At 42.5% G+C, this 15272-nt stretch overlaps 1 protein-coding gene across 6 annotated transcripts in view; it reads left to right on the top strand.

Annotated features, from left to right (window-relative positions):
• Positions 1-15272, top strand: part of dgkg (diacylglycerol kinase, gamma) — a 188977-nt gene that overhangs the window by 77084 nt on the left and 96621 nt on the right. For all 6 annotated transcript variants that reach the window (XM_075480301.1, XM_075480299.1, XM_075480303.1 and 3 more), the window contains one exon: positions 5215-5289. In XM_075480301.1, the coding sequence (XP_075336416.1) occupies positions 5215-5289 (75 nt within the window). The remainder of the gene's footprint in view (positions 1-5214; positions 5290-15272) is intronic.

The raw sequence follows: 15272 nt of genomic DNA, 5'->3' as shown, positions 1-15272 counted from the left end.
TACATACTACATACTGCATGCTACATACTACATACTACATACTGCATACTACATACTGCATACTGCATACTGCATACTACATACTACATACTGCATACTGCATACTACATACTACATACTACATACTGCATGCTACATACTACATACTGCATACTACATACTGCATACTGCATACTGCATACTACATACTACATACTACATACTGCATGCTACATACTACATACTACATACTACATACTGCATGCTACATACTACATACTACATACTGCATGCTACATACTGCATACTACATACTACATACTACATACTGCATGCTACATACTACATACTGCATGCTACATACTACATACTACATACTGCATGCTACATACTACATACTACATACTGCATGCTACATACTGCATACTGCATACTGCATACTACATACTGCATACTGCATACTACATACTGCATACTCATCGATCAGTCAGTATGCAGAGCGTTTACCCACAATGCATTTCGCTCCTGCCCGAGCTGAAATCAGCCGGCCTGAAGCTGATTTCCCTTAAACTCTGTAAACTTTAGCAACATTTGAAACATTTTCAGGAGAGAAAGTAGTCGTTTAGATCCCCAACGTGTTGAAAATCTGACAAAATACCGGCTGTTTACAATTTTGTTCCCACGAATTCGGCGCTACTAAAGCTAGCCGCAGCGAGCAACGCACTTCCGGTTATTTTCACCAAAATAAAATACCCGTTGCCTTTTATCATAGGGAAAGCCATTACCATACAATTGGTGCTTTTGTTTTGAAAACAGGAAGTGAACCTACCCTCGTTGTAGCTAGCTTGAAACTGCCGTTTTGACAGGATAGGACGATCGGCAACGTCACGTTACGTTGCATCTTGGGTAGTTTGAGTATGAGTAGTAACCTCATGATGCATACCCAACATTTCAGAGAATCTAGTATGCATCCAGGAACTTAAAAAAAGTTAAAGTTAGTAGGAGTAGTAGGAGTAGTAGGCGGTTTCGAACACAGCCTTAGATTTAAACTAGGGCTGGGCAACGATTAAAATGTTTAATCTAATTAATCACATGATTTCCCTGATTAATCACGATTAATCACATTTGTACGCAGAATCCAAAAATGAATCCAAAAGTAGTGTATAGCTTTTAGCATTTAGCTTTATTTTAAATGTGCTGCCATATGAATGAAAGTGCCATAACATTTGTTGTGCAAACACACTTTTAACATCAGCATCTTTCTGTAGTTTTTATGTAGAAGCCTCGCTCCACTGTCTGTTTCCTTGAATGACTTGCTGCTATCAGTTGTGTGTTTTGCCTTTAAGTGATATTTTAGACTGGAACTACTACGCTGAGAAGACAATTCAACTTGGCTTTTTTGGAGTTTGGAGGGTTTTTTTAAATTTATTTTGAAATACGTGCTTTTATGTTGAAACAAGTAAAACAGGAAGTAGCGCCGGTTAGCTCCGTGAGCTTCACACCTGTAGCGGTGATGTTAGCTGCTAGTTTATCTTTATTTTATTCCTCCATGCTTCGTGGTGTTTGCTGTAACTGTGTTAATGTGATGCATTCAACAGACTTTTACAATAATAAAACCTGCGTTAATGCACGATAAAATATTTATTGGCGTTAAATAATTAACGAGTTAACGCGATAATAACGAGTTAACTCGCCCAGCCCTAATTTAAAACAATATCGTGTGGAGTGACCCTGCGTGAGGCCTGCTGTTATGATGCGTTGGTTTGCGAGGCGAAAAGACACGAATGCGGACTAAAAAACTTGATTTATTAATCAAAAACAAGGTCAAAGCGCGGCTGAGCCGGATGACAAGACTATGAAAACAAAACATGACTAAGACGAAACAAAGAACGGGATAGTTCGCCTCTTTTGACATGAAGCTGTATGACATCCCATATCAGCAACATCATTTCTGAACATCTTCTTACCCCCTGCTGCGTCCTGTGAGCAGAGTTCCAGCCTCGTTTTGGTGTTGATGAAGGTAGTCCGGCTAGTTGGCTGGGGTTTAAAAAATAAAGCGTCTTGCTTCTCAAAACAATATGCGTTCAACAGAGTAATACATTTGCATCACAAAATGGTTCTCCAGGAAAAAGTCAGACCTCACATCGCTTGGCCCTATTTTCTCTCCCTTCGTATCACTGCCTGCTGCCGCCTGCCGACAGCCGCGCCTGTTACGGTGTTTGCTGCTCGGAAGCAGGAAAGGAAAGGAAAGGAAAAGAAAGGAAAGAAAGAAGAAAAGGAAAGCAAAGGAAGAAGAAAAGGAAACGAAAGGAAACAAAAGGAAAAGAAAGGAAAGGAAACGAAACGAAAGGAAAGGAAAGAAAGAAGAAAAGGAAAGCAAAGGAAGAAGAAAAGGAAACGAAAGGAAACAAAAGGAAAAGAAAGGAAAGGAAAGGAAACGAAAGGAATGAGAAGATAAGTTAACAAAAGGAAAGGAAACAAAAGGAAAGGAAAGTTAACAAAAGGAAAGGAAACGAAAGGAAAGGAAACGAAAGGAAAGGAAAGTTAACAAAAGGAAAGGAAACGAAAGGAAAGGAAACGAAAGGAAAGGAAAGGAAACAAAAATAGGAAAGGAAAGAAAGAAGAAAAGGAAAGGAAAGGAAACAAAAGGAAAGGAAAGTTAACAAAAGGAAAGGAAACGAAAGGAAACGAAACGAAACGAAACGAAAGGAAAGGAAAGAAAGAAGAAAAGGAAAGGAAAGGAAACAAAAGGAAAGGAAAGTTAACAAAAGGAAAGGAAACGAAAGGAAAGGAAACAAAAGGAAAGGAAACAAAAGGAAAGGAAAGTTAACAAAAGGAAAGGAAACGAAAGGAAAGGAAACAAAAGGAAAGGAAACAAAAGGAAAGGAAAGGAAACAAAAGGAAAGGAAACAAAAGGAAACGAAAGGAAAGGAAACAAAAATAGGAAAGGAAAGAAAGAAGAAAAGGAAAGGAAACAAAAGGAAAGGAAACAAAAGGAAACGAAAGGAAAGGAAACAAAAAAAGGAAAGGAAAGAAAGAAGAAAAGGAAAGGAAACAAAAGGAAAGGAGAGGAAAGGAGAGACGCCTGCCGCCTGCCGCCTGCCGCGCCTGTTACGGTGTTTGCTGCTCGGTCTGCACAGCAGGCAGTGATACGAAGGGAGAGAAAATAGGGCTTGCGAGCCGCGGAATGAGTATCTCTGTCCTACGGCATCCCAGAGAGGACAAACCAAACTACATGTGACACCACAGACCTTTAAACAGATGGTTTATCCATATTATCATTTAAACAACTTTAGAAGTTTATTAGCTTTAACTTGTTGGGATGTTTTGTGTCTTCTCACAACAACAAACACACGTTCTGGGTTCTGTGAGCCGTGATTTCCACCGCGGACGGGGAGCGAGTCGCCCCGTCTGGGGGCAGATTTCAGGTCTTCTGGGCTGGGAGTGAGCAGATTGGTGCCATCGCTCCTGCTCCTCCCTGCTGGCTTTCTGAAGGCCGTCACTTAGTGATGAGGAGCTCAAAACTAAGGCCTTCATTGTTGCATCGCATCCCGCTGCTCTCCCTCCGTCTGACGCGTTACCATGGGAACGCACGCTTTTACTGTGCCATTAGAAGGCAAATTATTCTCTATTAATAGACGAGAAGGAACGCGTTTGATGTGGAAATCGCTGTTGATCTATTTTCATCTGTAAATCTTTTGTAGAAACAGTTAAAAGAGTTTTTCAGAAAGGCTAAAGGATCCAGAAGGAGGAGTTTTTATAGACTCTGACTAACATCCTGCTGGATATTAGCAGCACATTAAGCTGAGTGTTCAGGCTCTAATGAGCATTTTACTCACTGATAAGATGGAGATATCTCAGAGTGAAAGCATCCAAAGAGCTCAAACGGATGGTAACCCAGTTACCTTCACTTTAAAGACTTGTTTTTAAATTCATTTAAATTATTTTATTTGTTTCTCTTTATATTCTTTTATGTGTTTTTAATGCTTCTTACACTCCCTGCTGTGATTCTTTTATTTATTTTATTTTATGTAAAGCACTTTGAATTGTTTGTACATGAAATGTGCTATATAAATAAATTTGATTTGATTAAAGGGATAGTTCGCCTCTTCTGACATGAAGCTGTGTAACATCCCATATCAGCAACATCATTTCTGAACATCTTCTTACCCCCTGCTGCGTCCTGTGAGCAGAGTTCCAGCCTCGTTTTGGTGTTGATGAAGGTAGTCCGGCTAGTTGGCTGGGGTTTAAAAAATAAAGCGTTTTGCTTCTCAGAACAATATGCGTTCAACAGAGTAATACATTTGCATCACAAAATGGTTCTCCAGGAAAAAGTCAGACCTCACAATCTCTTGGCCCTATTTTCTCTCCCTTCGTATCACTGCCTGCTGCCGCCTGCCGACAGCCGCGCCTGTTACGGTGTTTGCTGCTCGGTCTACACAAAAGAGGCGAACTATCCCTTTAAAATGATGGAATTATTCTGCTGTAGAAACATTAACGACTGGAGTTGGTTCCTCGGTTCCTTTTCTGGTGGAAAAGCAGCAACGATTTCAGGAGCTTAGAGTAAAAAAAACATTTTTAAAGGCACCAAATAACAGCTGGAACAATTAATTTCAGACGAGAACAAAACAAATATGTAAGTGCAGCTGGAAAACTGTTGTTCTGCAGAACGTATCCAAGCTAGCTGGCACCTTAACGTTCCTCTAAATGTGGCTATTTATCTATTTTTATGGTATCTGATGACGAATTTTCATGATTTTCAAAGAGAGTTTTTCCCTTTACATTGCGTTTGTTTAAACGTACAAACTAGGAACATAGATTATCTAGTGAACTACAGAATATGAATACATAAAGTCTAAGAATAAAGCCAATTTATAACAATGTCCTAAACTTTCACACAAAAGTATTTCCAGCTTGTAAATGTGTTCGATGCTATTAACATTCACTCATAGTGCTGAATAGGATCGAGGTACGGAGGCAGTTATTTTTCTTTTCGTACGAGAGAAACTACGACACTCAACTTTTTAGTGACTAATATGGGATGTCATACAGCTTCATGTCAAAAGAGGCGAACTGTCCCTTTAATGAGAACCATCTCAGTCTTTACACCTACAGATCTTTGTTTTATGTTTTATGTAAAACATTTAATGCATGAGTGAACGGATATTTCAGAATCAGTTTCACACATCATCAGGGATTAAACGCTGCTTTCTCTTTTCTGTTTTGGTCCTCCAGGGTTCTGAGGAAGTTCAGGTACCTGCTGAACCCCAGGCAGGTGTACAGTTTGGACCGAGGAGGACCGATGGTCGGGTGAGTCTGCAGCATCTGCCTCTTTGCAGAACAGAGCAAAACATATTCATAGTGCTGCTCAAAAGTCTGGATCAGCTTCATTTCTTTATAAACTTCCATTAAAAGCAGGAAGCAGCTGCAGAGATTCACTGAAACATGTTCCAACATGAACATAAACCCAGAATCTGAGGCAGAACCAGAGTTAGTTCAGTTCTGAGCAGCTTTAAAGTGAATATCTGCAGATGTTTCCATGGTAACAGCTGCAGAGATTCACTGAAACATGTTCCAACATGAACATAAACCCAGAATCTGAGGCAGAACCAGAGTTAGTTCAGTTCTGAGCAGCTTTAAAGTGAATATCTGCTCTGAGCTGCTTTCTCCTCCAGCACAGCCTGAACCCTCTCAGACGAGCTTTCTGTCCTTTCTTTAAGGAGTCTTCAGGAATAGTTCTCCAGGCTTCTTGAAGGACATCCCAAAGCTCTTCTTTGGATGTGGGCTGCCTTTTGTTGCGTTCTCTGCCAACATGATCCCACACTGCTTCAGTAATGTTGAGCTCCGGGCTCTGGGGAGGATTCATCCCTCCATCAGACCTGCTGCCACTGATTTTCAGCCCACTTCTTGTGTCCTTTGGCACAGCTCAGCCTTTTCTCCCTGTTTCCCTTCCTTAAGAACGGCTTCCTGACAGCCACCCTTCCATGGAGCCCATTTCTGATGAGGCTTGGGCCAACAGCAGATGGATCAGCTGAAGGTCCAGATGCATCTCTCAGCTCCTGTGTCAGGTCTTTGCTGGATGTTTTCCTCTTTCTTAAGGACATCACTTTCAGATCCTGTTCATCTGCTGGAGATAGTTCTTTAGGCCTGACACTTCTTCTTCTGTCCTCCACTTGTCCAGTTTCCTCAAATGTTTTAAGGACACACTGCACACCATGCTGAGATATGCCAAGTTTTCAGCTAACAGCTCTTTGGGAATCACCTTGTTGCTGCAGAAATCCTGTTTTCTGTCTGTCAGACTGTGTTATCTTTGCTGTTTTTCACACATGCAGCTAAAGAAATGGGAACAAATCTTAATTCCAGTCTAAAACTCACAAAGAGCTTCTAGCTTATTCATTTCTGGTGGCATAAAACAGTTTAATCATGTCATTTCTATTAATTGTTCCATAATTAGTCATTAGATTATATCTTATATTCCTTTTTTAAGCTTTAAAATGAATCTTATTTACTTTTTATTGATGTTGAATAACATATAATTCTTATTATTGTCTGTTTTTTTCCTACTTTCCTACTTTTAGACGTGATAACGTTCATTATTTTGGGATTAGGGTTTTTTTAAACTGAATTTCTTATATTAATTTGACTCTTTTGGTAACTGAAAGCAGTTTTAAACGTAAATGTACAAAAAAGTTGAAACTATGAAGCTGTTTTTCACAGATGCAGCTAAAGAAATGGGAACAGATGATGTGTCTCTCATTAATAAGGCGTGACGGACACAAAGTTCCTGTTCATTAAAAGGTTAAATTCAGGCTGAGTCGGGAATATAAAGCAGAAGTTCCTGATTGTTCGGTCGGGACGCTGCACTCTGACGGCTCCTCCTGGTCGTGTCAGACTGACCTGCCGCAGGTCTCTGAAGGGGAACGTTCAGAGAGCATTTCGACCTCTCGTCGTGCGTCAGAGCTGAGCACGGCTCACTGCTCGTCCATTAGTGGAAGAAAGACTCCCTGGAAATGCTTTAACTTCACAGAGCCGCTGCCCTCCGGAGGCTTTTTGTGTGAGCGCCGACTCCATGATGCACGCAGGTCTGAGCAGAGCGCCGTAATGACCCACGCGCCATCAAACGAACGCCGGCTGGATTAATCTGAGATTTATCCTTATGATTTTCAGCTTTTTGACGCTGAAGAATCTGATCTTTACTCGCTTAATAAACACGAATCAGAGATCAACAAAAAGGGGGGCGGTCGGTGGCGTAGTGCTGTGGTTCCCAAACTTTTTGTGCCCAAGGCACACCAAAGGACAAGTAAAAATCTCAAGGCACACCTATTGTGCAAAATAGGCAAGGCAATTTTATTTATAGAGGCAATGAAATCATTAAAAATAAATAAAAAAAAACATTAAAAATAATCATTAATTAATTCATTTAAAAGGGAAGAATGCAGATAAAACACTTTCAGGTGTAATATGCACAGCTAAACAGAACTGTTAAATCAGTCTGGATTTAAACATTGTCAGAGTTGAAGCCTGTCTCACATCTTCTGGAAGACTGTTCCAGATTTAGGGGCATAAAACTGAAACGCAGCCTCAGCTGGTTTAGTCCTGACTCTGGGCCCCAGCAGGAGACCCCTCCCTGAAGCAGGAGACCCCTCCCTGAGGGCAGGAGACCCCTCCCTGAGGGCAGGAGAACCCTCCCTGAGGGCAGCAGACCCCTCCCTGAGGCAGCAGACCCCTCCCTGAGGGCAGGAGAACCCTCCCTGAGGCAGCAGACCCCTCCCTGGGGCAGCAGACCCCTCCCTGAGGCAGCAGACCCCTCCCTGGGGCAGCAGACCCCTCCCTGAGGGCAGGAGAACCCTCCCTGAGGGCAGGAGAACCCTCCCTGGGGCAGGAGACCCCTCCCTGAGGGCAGGAGAACCCTCCCTGGGGCAGGAGACCCCTCCCTGAGGCAGCAGACCTCTCCCTGGGGCAGGAGACCCCTCCCTGGGGCAGGAGACCCCTCCCTGAGGCAGGAGACCCCTCCCTGGGGCAGGAGACCCCTCCCTGAGGCAGCAGACCTCTCCCTGGGGCAGGAGACCCCTCCCTGGGGGCAGGAGACCCCTCCCTGGGGCAGGAGACCCCTCCCTGGGGCAGCAGACCCCTCCCTGAGGCAGGAGACCCCTCCCTGAGGCAGCAGACCCCTCCCTGAGGCAGCAGACCCCTCCCTGAGGCAGGAGAACCCTCCCTGGGGCAGCAGACCTCTCCCTGAGGCAGGAGACCCCTCCCTGGGGCAGCAGACCCCTCCCTGAGGCAGGAGAACCCTCCCTGAGGGCAGCAGACCCCTCCCTGAGGCAGCAGACCTCTCCCTGGGGCAGGAGACCCCTCCCTGGGGGCAGGAGACCCCTCCCTGGGGCAGGAGACCCCTCCCTGAGGCAGCAGACCCCTCCCTGAGGCAGGAGACCCCTCCCTGAGGGCAGGAGACCCCTCCCTGGGGCAGCAGACCCCTCCCTGAGGGCAGGAGAACCCTCCCTGAGGGCAGCAGACCCCTCCCTGGGGCAGGAGACCCCTCCCTGAGGCAGGAGACCCCTCCCTGGGACAGCAGACCCCTCCCTGAGGTTCTCAGCCCTTATAACACATGTTATCACTCATATCATGTGAAATATCTGTAAATGTGCATAATTATTTACTAATGCCGAATAAAATGTGACGAAGACAACTATATTACTCGTTAAATATTTATTAGCGAAATATCTAGAAAATTTATTTGAAACTTTATCAAATTAGGCTTCATCAAAGCAGCAACACATTCATTTAAACCAGACAGGTCACAAAATTAAAAATGAGGCAAAGGAAACTCAGAACGCAGAAATTCAAAGCATTAGCTTACTAGCAGTTAAGTTAGCATTAGCTAACTAGGAGTTAAGTTAGAATTAGCTAACTAGCAGTTAAGTTAGCATTAGCTAACTAGGAGTTAAGTTAGAATTAGCTAACTAGCAGTTAAGTTAGCATTAGCTAACTAGGAGTTAAGTTAGCATTAGCTAACTAGGATTTAAGATAGCATTAGCTAACTAGCAGTTAAGTTAGCATTAGCTAACTAGGAGTTAAGTTAGAATTAGCGAACTAGCAGTTAAGTTAGCATTAGCTAACTAGGAGTTAAGTTAGAATTAGCTAACTAGGAGTTAAGTTAGCATTAGCTAACTAGGATTTAAGATAGCATTAGCTAACTAGCAGTTAAGTTAGCATTAGCTAACTAGGAGTTAAGTTAGAATTAGCTAACTAGCAGTTAAGTTAGCATTAGCTAACTAGGAGTTAAGTTAGCATTAGCTAACTAGGAGTTAAGTTAGCATTAGCTAACTAGCAGTTAAGTTAGCATTAGCTAACTTCTCCCGACAGGACGCACTCGGGCTGAGGATTGCTGACACCCCCGGTCCAACTGAAGCCATACGACGGTAACTTTCATGATTCTGTCAGCTGACAGTTTTTTCCTCTTTTCTTTCGGTGGTAGGTTGTCGGCAGTCTCTGCTCTGGTGGTTGGTGGTTTGCTCCGCACCAGAAAGCGCTCCATTTCCCCTCTTTCTCTGTTTTAATGTTGTCCTTCAGCCTTTGATGTGTCACAGTCTCATAATTCCCACCTGAGCAACTGCGTTAACAGCGAAATATGGGTTCTCTGAGGACTTTTTTTTTTAAATAATTGTTTTTATGTATAGAGTTTGCCTCTGTATTATGAAATTAGTGCATACAAAGTACTGATATAGTAAATTAAAAAATAATTATTTTCGTGTAGTTGTATATTGCAATAATAACGTATGGTTGTCACAAAATCCCACGGCACACAGTTTGGGAACCACTGGTGGGTTGAGCAGGCGCCCCATGTACAGATCCTACAGTCCTCCTGCAGCTGGCCCCTGTTCGAGTCCCGCATCGGACGGCCCTTTGCTGCATGTCGTTCCCCCTCTCTCTGACCCTATTTCCTGTCTCTTTTCAATTGTCCTATCATTAAAGGCATAAAAGCCCCAAAATAATAATAATTAAAAAAAAGAGATCAACAAAAAGTTTTTCAAGATACAACGAGATGACTTAAAGAGATATTCTGGGTTTTGGTTTGTGTGCGTTCGGTATTTAAAGGAGACATATTCTGAGGTCTTATTGCTTTGGTCAGAACATCTGTTGGGTTCAGCCCCCTCACCTCTGATTTAACACCCCTGTTACTGATGCTGGTTAAAATGGAAAGAAAGTGAAAGGCAAGAAAGCGAAAGGCAAGAAAGCGAAAGGAATGAAAGCAAAAGGCAAGAAAGCAAAAGGAAAGAAAGCGAAAAGAAAGAAAGCAAAAGGAAAGAAAGCGAATGGAAAGAAAGCGAAAGGCAAGAAAGCAAAAGAATAGAAAGCGAAAGGAAAGAAAGCAAAAGGCAAGAAAGCGAATGGAAAGAAAGCGAATGGAAAGAAAGCGAAAGGCAAGAAAGCGAAAGGCAAGAAAGCAAAAGGCAAGAAAGCGAATGGAAAGAAAGCGAAAAGGCAAGAAAGCAAAAGAATAGAAAGCAAAAGGCAAGAAAGCAAAGGCAAGAAAGCAAAAGGCAAGAAAGCAAAAGGCAAGAAAGCAAAAGGCAAGAAAGCAAAAGGCAAGAAAGCGAAAGGCAAGAAAGCGAAAGGCAAGAAAGCAAAAGGCAAGAAAGCAAAAGGCAAGAAAGCAAAAGGCAAGAAAGCGAAAGGCAAGAAAGCAAAAGGCAAGAAAGCAAAAGGCAAGAAAGCAAAAGGCAAGAAAGCGAAAGGCAAGAAAGCAAAAGGCAAGAAAGCGAATGGAAAGAAAGCGAAAAGGCAAGAAAGCAAAAGAATAGAAAGCAAAAGGAAAGAAAGCAAAAGGCAAGAAAGCAAAAGGCAAGAAAGCAAAAGAATAGAAAGCAAAAGGAAAGAAAGCAAAAGGCAAGAAAGCGAAAGGCAAGAAAGCGAAAAGAAAGAAAGCAAAAGGCAAGAAAGCGAATGGAAAGAAAGCGAAAGGCAAGAAAGCGAAAGGCAAGAAAGCGAAAGGATAGAAAGCAAAAGGCAAGAAAGCAAAAGGCAAGAAAGCGAAAGGCAAGAAAGCAAAAGGCAAGAAAGCGAATGGAAAGAAAGCGAAAAGGCAAGAAAGCAAAAGAATAGAAAGCAAAAGGAAAGAAAGCAAAAGGCAAGAAAGCAAAAGGCAAGAAAGCAAAAGAATAGAAAGCAAAAGGAAAGAAAGCAAAAGGCAAGAAAGCGAAAGGCAAGAAAGCGAAAAGAAAGAAAGCAAAAGGCAAGAAAGCGAATGGAAAGAAAGCGAAAGGCAAGAAAGCGAAAGGCAAGAAAGCGAAAGGATAGAAAGCGAAAAGAAAGAAAGTGATATAAATAGAAAGAAAGCAATTGGAAAGAAAGCGAAAGGATAGAAAGCGAAAAGAAAGAAAACGAAAGTCAAGAAAGCGATGCAAAAGGAAAGAAAGCAAAAATATTGCTCAATTAGCAACAGTTGGAATGGGTACAGCGCCACCTATCATACCGGGGTATGACACGCTTTGTGCCTCTGATCCCATTCATTCACCGCCACATATCCAAGGAGAATTACCCTTGCTCAGCTCATTCTTACTGTAATTTAGCCAATAAATCGATCCTTTCAGAGCCATGTGACCCCACTGAGTGTTCCACATGAAATGAGAGGCTGGATTCCAGGTAAAAACCCACCTGAGACCATCCAGATTCCAGCTCCAGTAGATTGTTTTACCCCCTTCACTGGCTCAGAGCATGTAACGGTGACCTGGACTCTCATTAATGATGGAATAGTTACTAAAGAGGCTCGTTTGTTGTGCTCAGCTCCATCTGTTAAAGAGTTTTAAATTCTGCGTTTCCACTGTCGGAGCAGGCGTCAGTGCTCGCCGAGGTGATGTAACTGTTGTTCCTGTTGTAACGGGTGAATAAAAACACGTGCACACGCACGGCGCTGAGTGGAGGGTTAACCCGCTGCCACAGCTGTTGCCATGGGCTCCCTAGCAACAGGCTCTGAGGTGAGAGGTGGCCGGCGCTCACTCATCTGTTTGGGGAAAGCAATTAGCTCGCTGTGATGTCAGTCGTTACAAACGTTATTTCATCCCCTCCGTAAACCTCCGTTTGGCCCTTTGTTGATGCACATGCTTCATACACAAACGGCCGGGATTAGGGGGCTTAATTAAAACCTCATGCTGACACAGAGGGGTGACACGCCGGTGCAGTTCCTCTGTGCCGCCTTCAGAGGGCGCTGCTGGCCTCATGGATCACCCAGATAACAGCAACATCAGAGTGAAGGCGGAAGGAAGAAATGCAAATGTAGATTAAAAAAAGCGCCTCAAAGTTTAGTTGTTTTAGGCACGAATGAGACTGAAGATTTGTTTTTTTAAATCCAGGTTAAAGACATTTCTGTTCTCATGTGTCTATGCATGAAATCTGCACGATATCTTTGAACTTATCTGGACTGTTGCTTGTTTTTAAATTCATTTAAATGATTTTATTTGTTTCTCTTTATATTCTTTTATGTATTTTTAATGCTTCTTCCACTCCCTGCTACAATGCTTTTATTTCATGTGAAGCACTTTGAATTGTTTCTACATGAAATGTTCTACAAATAAATTTGATTTGATTTGAGGCGGACAATTTGGATAAAGTTCCCTTCAAATTTTATTTATTAAATTTTATTATTTATTTTATTGCAATTTTATCCTAATACCCAGTAGTGTGATGACACTTTTATCCTGTTTTATCTTATTCGATTTTGTTCACTGTTCTTTTATTTGTTTTTACTTCTTCTTCTCTTTATTTATTACCTGTTGTAAATCACTTTGGTACACCGTAATGATTGTTTGTAAAGGGCTGTATAAAATAAAGCACATTTACATTTAAAAGAAAGTGAGACGGCAGCAGAAGCAGGCAGGGCAGCTTATAAACCCTTAAAGATGAACGGCTGCACGAGGTTACTGCGGCGCCTTGTTGCAGGCCTGCAAAAATGTCACTTTTCTAGCTGTCCTTTGGTCGGTACCCCTGCTGCGCTGGCAGGCCGCCTCTGTTTAAGCAAATAAGGACACTTATTCACTTTCCACACATGGCAAAAGCCAGTCTGAACACTGTCCAACTTCCTGGCCCCCTCCGGCGGACTCCGCTCCAAGCCTCCGCCTCCGAATGAACACGTAAACCGCTGAATATGAGCAGATTTACGTTGTTTTGTTTGTGAAATAGAGCCTGGTCATTTCCTGAAAAAGGGCAGGTTTTAGCCGGCATTGCAAAAAGAGAAATAAATAGAACATTTGTTGTGGATGATTTAATGAAGACGAGTGAAACCTGAAGCTCATACACAAGTTTTTTTTTATCTTTTAGGGTTTTTAAGGACGATGGTGGAGATACGACATTATAACCACGTTCAGCCCCCTCCCTCTCAGCTGAACAATCAGCTGTTTCCCTTCTATAAATGTAGTTTAACTGCCCTCACCCTCCTGCGAGCCTCCTCACAGCCCAGCGTCGCTCGCTGAAAAGAGTCTGACGCGTTCACTCAGCCTCCAAACTCCCCGGACAGCAATGGTTGGATCTATAGGAGGCAGGCCGGATCCGCTGGGGCCCTGCAGGGCTCAGAGGATCCGCCTCTGACGTCCTCTGCCGGAGGATCCAGGACATGATGATAAACTCATGTTCTACATCACCTCCAACATGATATATATACACTGCAAAAAATCTAAGTCTTACCGAGTATATTTGTCTCATTTCTAGTCCAAATATCTCATTACACTTAATATAAGACACAACTGCCTAACAAGCACCATTTCAGCCAGATATAGGGACTTGTTTTAATACAATACATCTGGAATATCTTGTTAAATGAAAAAAGTCTTGAAAACAAATTGTTTTGAGTCACATATCATATGAAACAAGCTTTTTTTGACATTTGTAGAGGTTTTTAAGCTAATTTCAAGATCAATTTTAACTCAAAAGTCCCAAATATCACATTTTATTTCAAGAAATGTTGACAAGCCGATTTTCACTAGTTCCATTGGCAGATTTTATTTCTTATTTCAAGCAAAAACGTCTTTTATTTGTTGTTTTTTTTACTTATATTTGGAGGGGCTTTTTTTCAGTGTAATATCTGAGGTATCGTTTACAGTCAGTGGGACACGGACAGCGGTCCAGTTAAACGGCCCAGGTGAGCTGTAACTGTCGCCATGCCGACGGTACTTATAGTTCTGACATAAATATAGTTTGGACTCTTTTGTTCCTTTTTGTTCTGCTGTTTCCTAATTTAAGGACTCTTTCTCTCAAACTTTAACCAGCTTTGGGTTATCTTATGTTCCCACAGTCCACTTTTGTTGCTGGACTCCCATATATCTGTGTTTGGTCACATGATCGATCAGCTGTTTCTGCTTTTAGAGAATAAAACACGACCGACATAAAAGAATAATCAGCCCAGTCTCCCCTTTTGACAAAGGCCAGTGGTTCAGTTTGAGATGTAGCCTTCAACGCCACCTATAACCTGAAAGGAGAAGTTTTTTTTATTTTTATGTAAACCTTATTTCTGGCATAAAATACGTTCATCTACTCACCGATATCAGTTTGGTGAAAGTCTGCGTCCTTCGGAAGATATTTAGATCCCTCAGATCGGCGTATATCCATATAACGGGAGAGAACAGAGACAATACAGCCTCTAAATAAGGCATTATCTGTCTTTATTTCACCAATACTTTAAGACCAATGAATGAATGAACGCGTACTATTGCGCTGTTAGCTCAGAGCTGCCGTGTTGTTGTTATCGGGGGCAATCGGAGGGCTTATAGGAAGCTTTCTACACAAGAGTCTACTGGTCGGCTAACTTCACCCGGAGTTTGCTGCTGCTGCTAGTTTTGTGCAACATGGCAGAATATTTATCAGATTTTTATCAGATTTGACAACGTGGACGACGACCTTGGCTGTGTTCCAAACCGCATACTTCTCCTACTACTCCTACTAACTTTTTTCCCGGATGCACACTAGATTCTCCGAAATGTTGGGTATGCATCATGAGGTTACTACTCATACTCAAACTACCCAAGATGCAACGTAACGTGACGTCGCCGATCGTCATTTCCTGTCAAAACGGCAGTTTCAAGCTAGCTACAACGAGGGTAGGTTCACTTCCTGTTTTCAAAACAAAAGCACCGATTGTATGGTAATGGCTTTCCCTATGATAAAAGGCAACGGGTATTTTATTTTGTTAAAATAACAGGAAGTGCGTTGCTCACTGCGGCTAGCTTTAGTAGCGCCGAATTCGTGGGAACAAAATTGTAAACAGCCGGTATTTTGTCAGGTTTTCAACACGTTGGGGATCTAAA

The sequence above is a fragment of the Odontesthes bonariensis genome, chromosome 12, assembly GCF_027942865.1.
Source record: "Odontesthes bonariensis isolate fOdoBon6 chromosome 12, fOdoBon6.hap1, whole genome shotgun sequence".
Classification (NCBI taxonomy): Eukaryota; Metazoa; Chordata; class Actinopteri; order Atheriniformes; family Atherinopsidae; genus Odontesthes; species Odontesthes bonariensis.
Note: the sequence above shows the minus strand (reverse complement) of the source record. Positions and strands in the feature narration are given on the sequence as shown.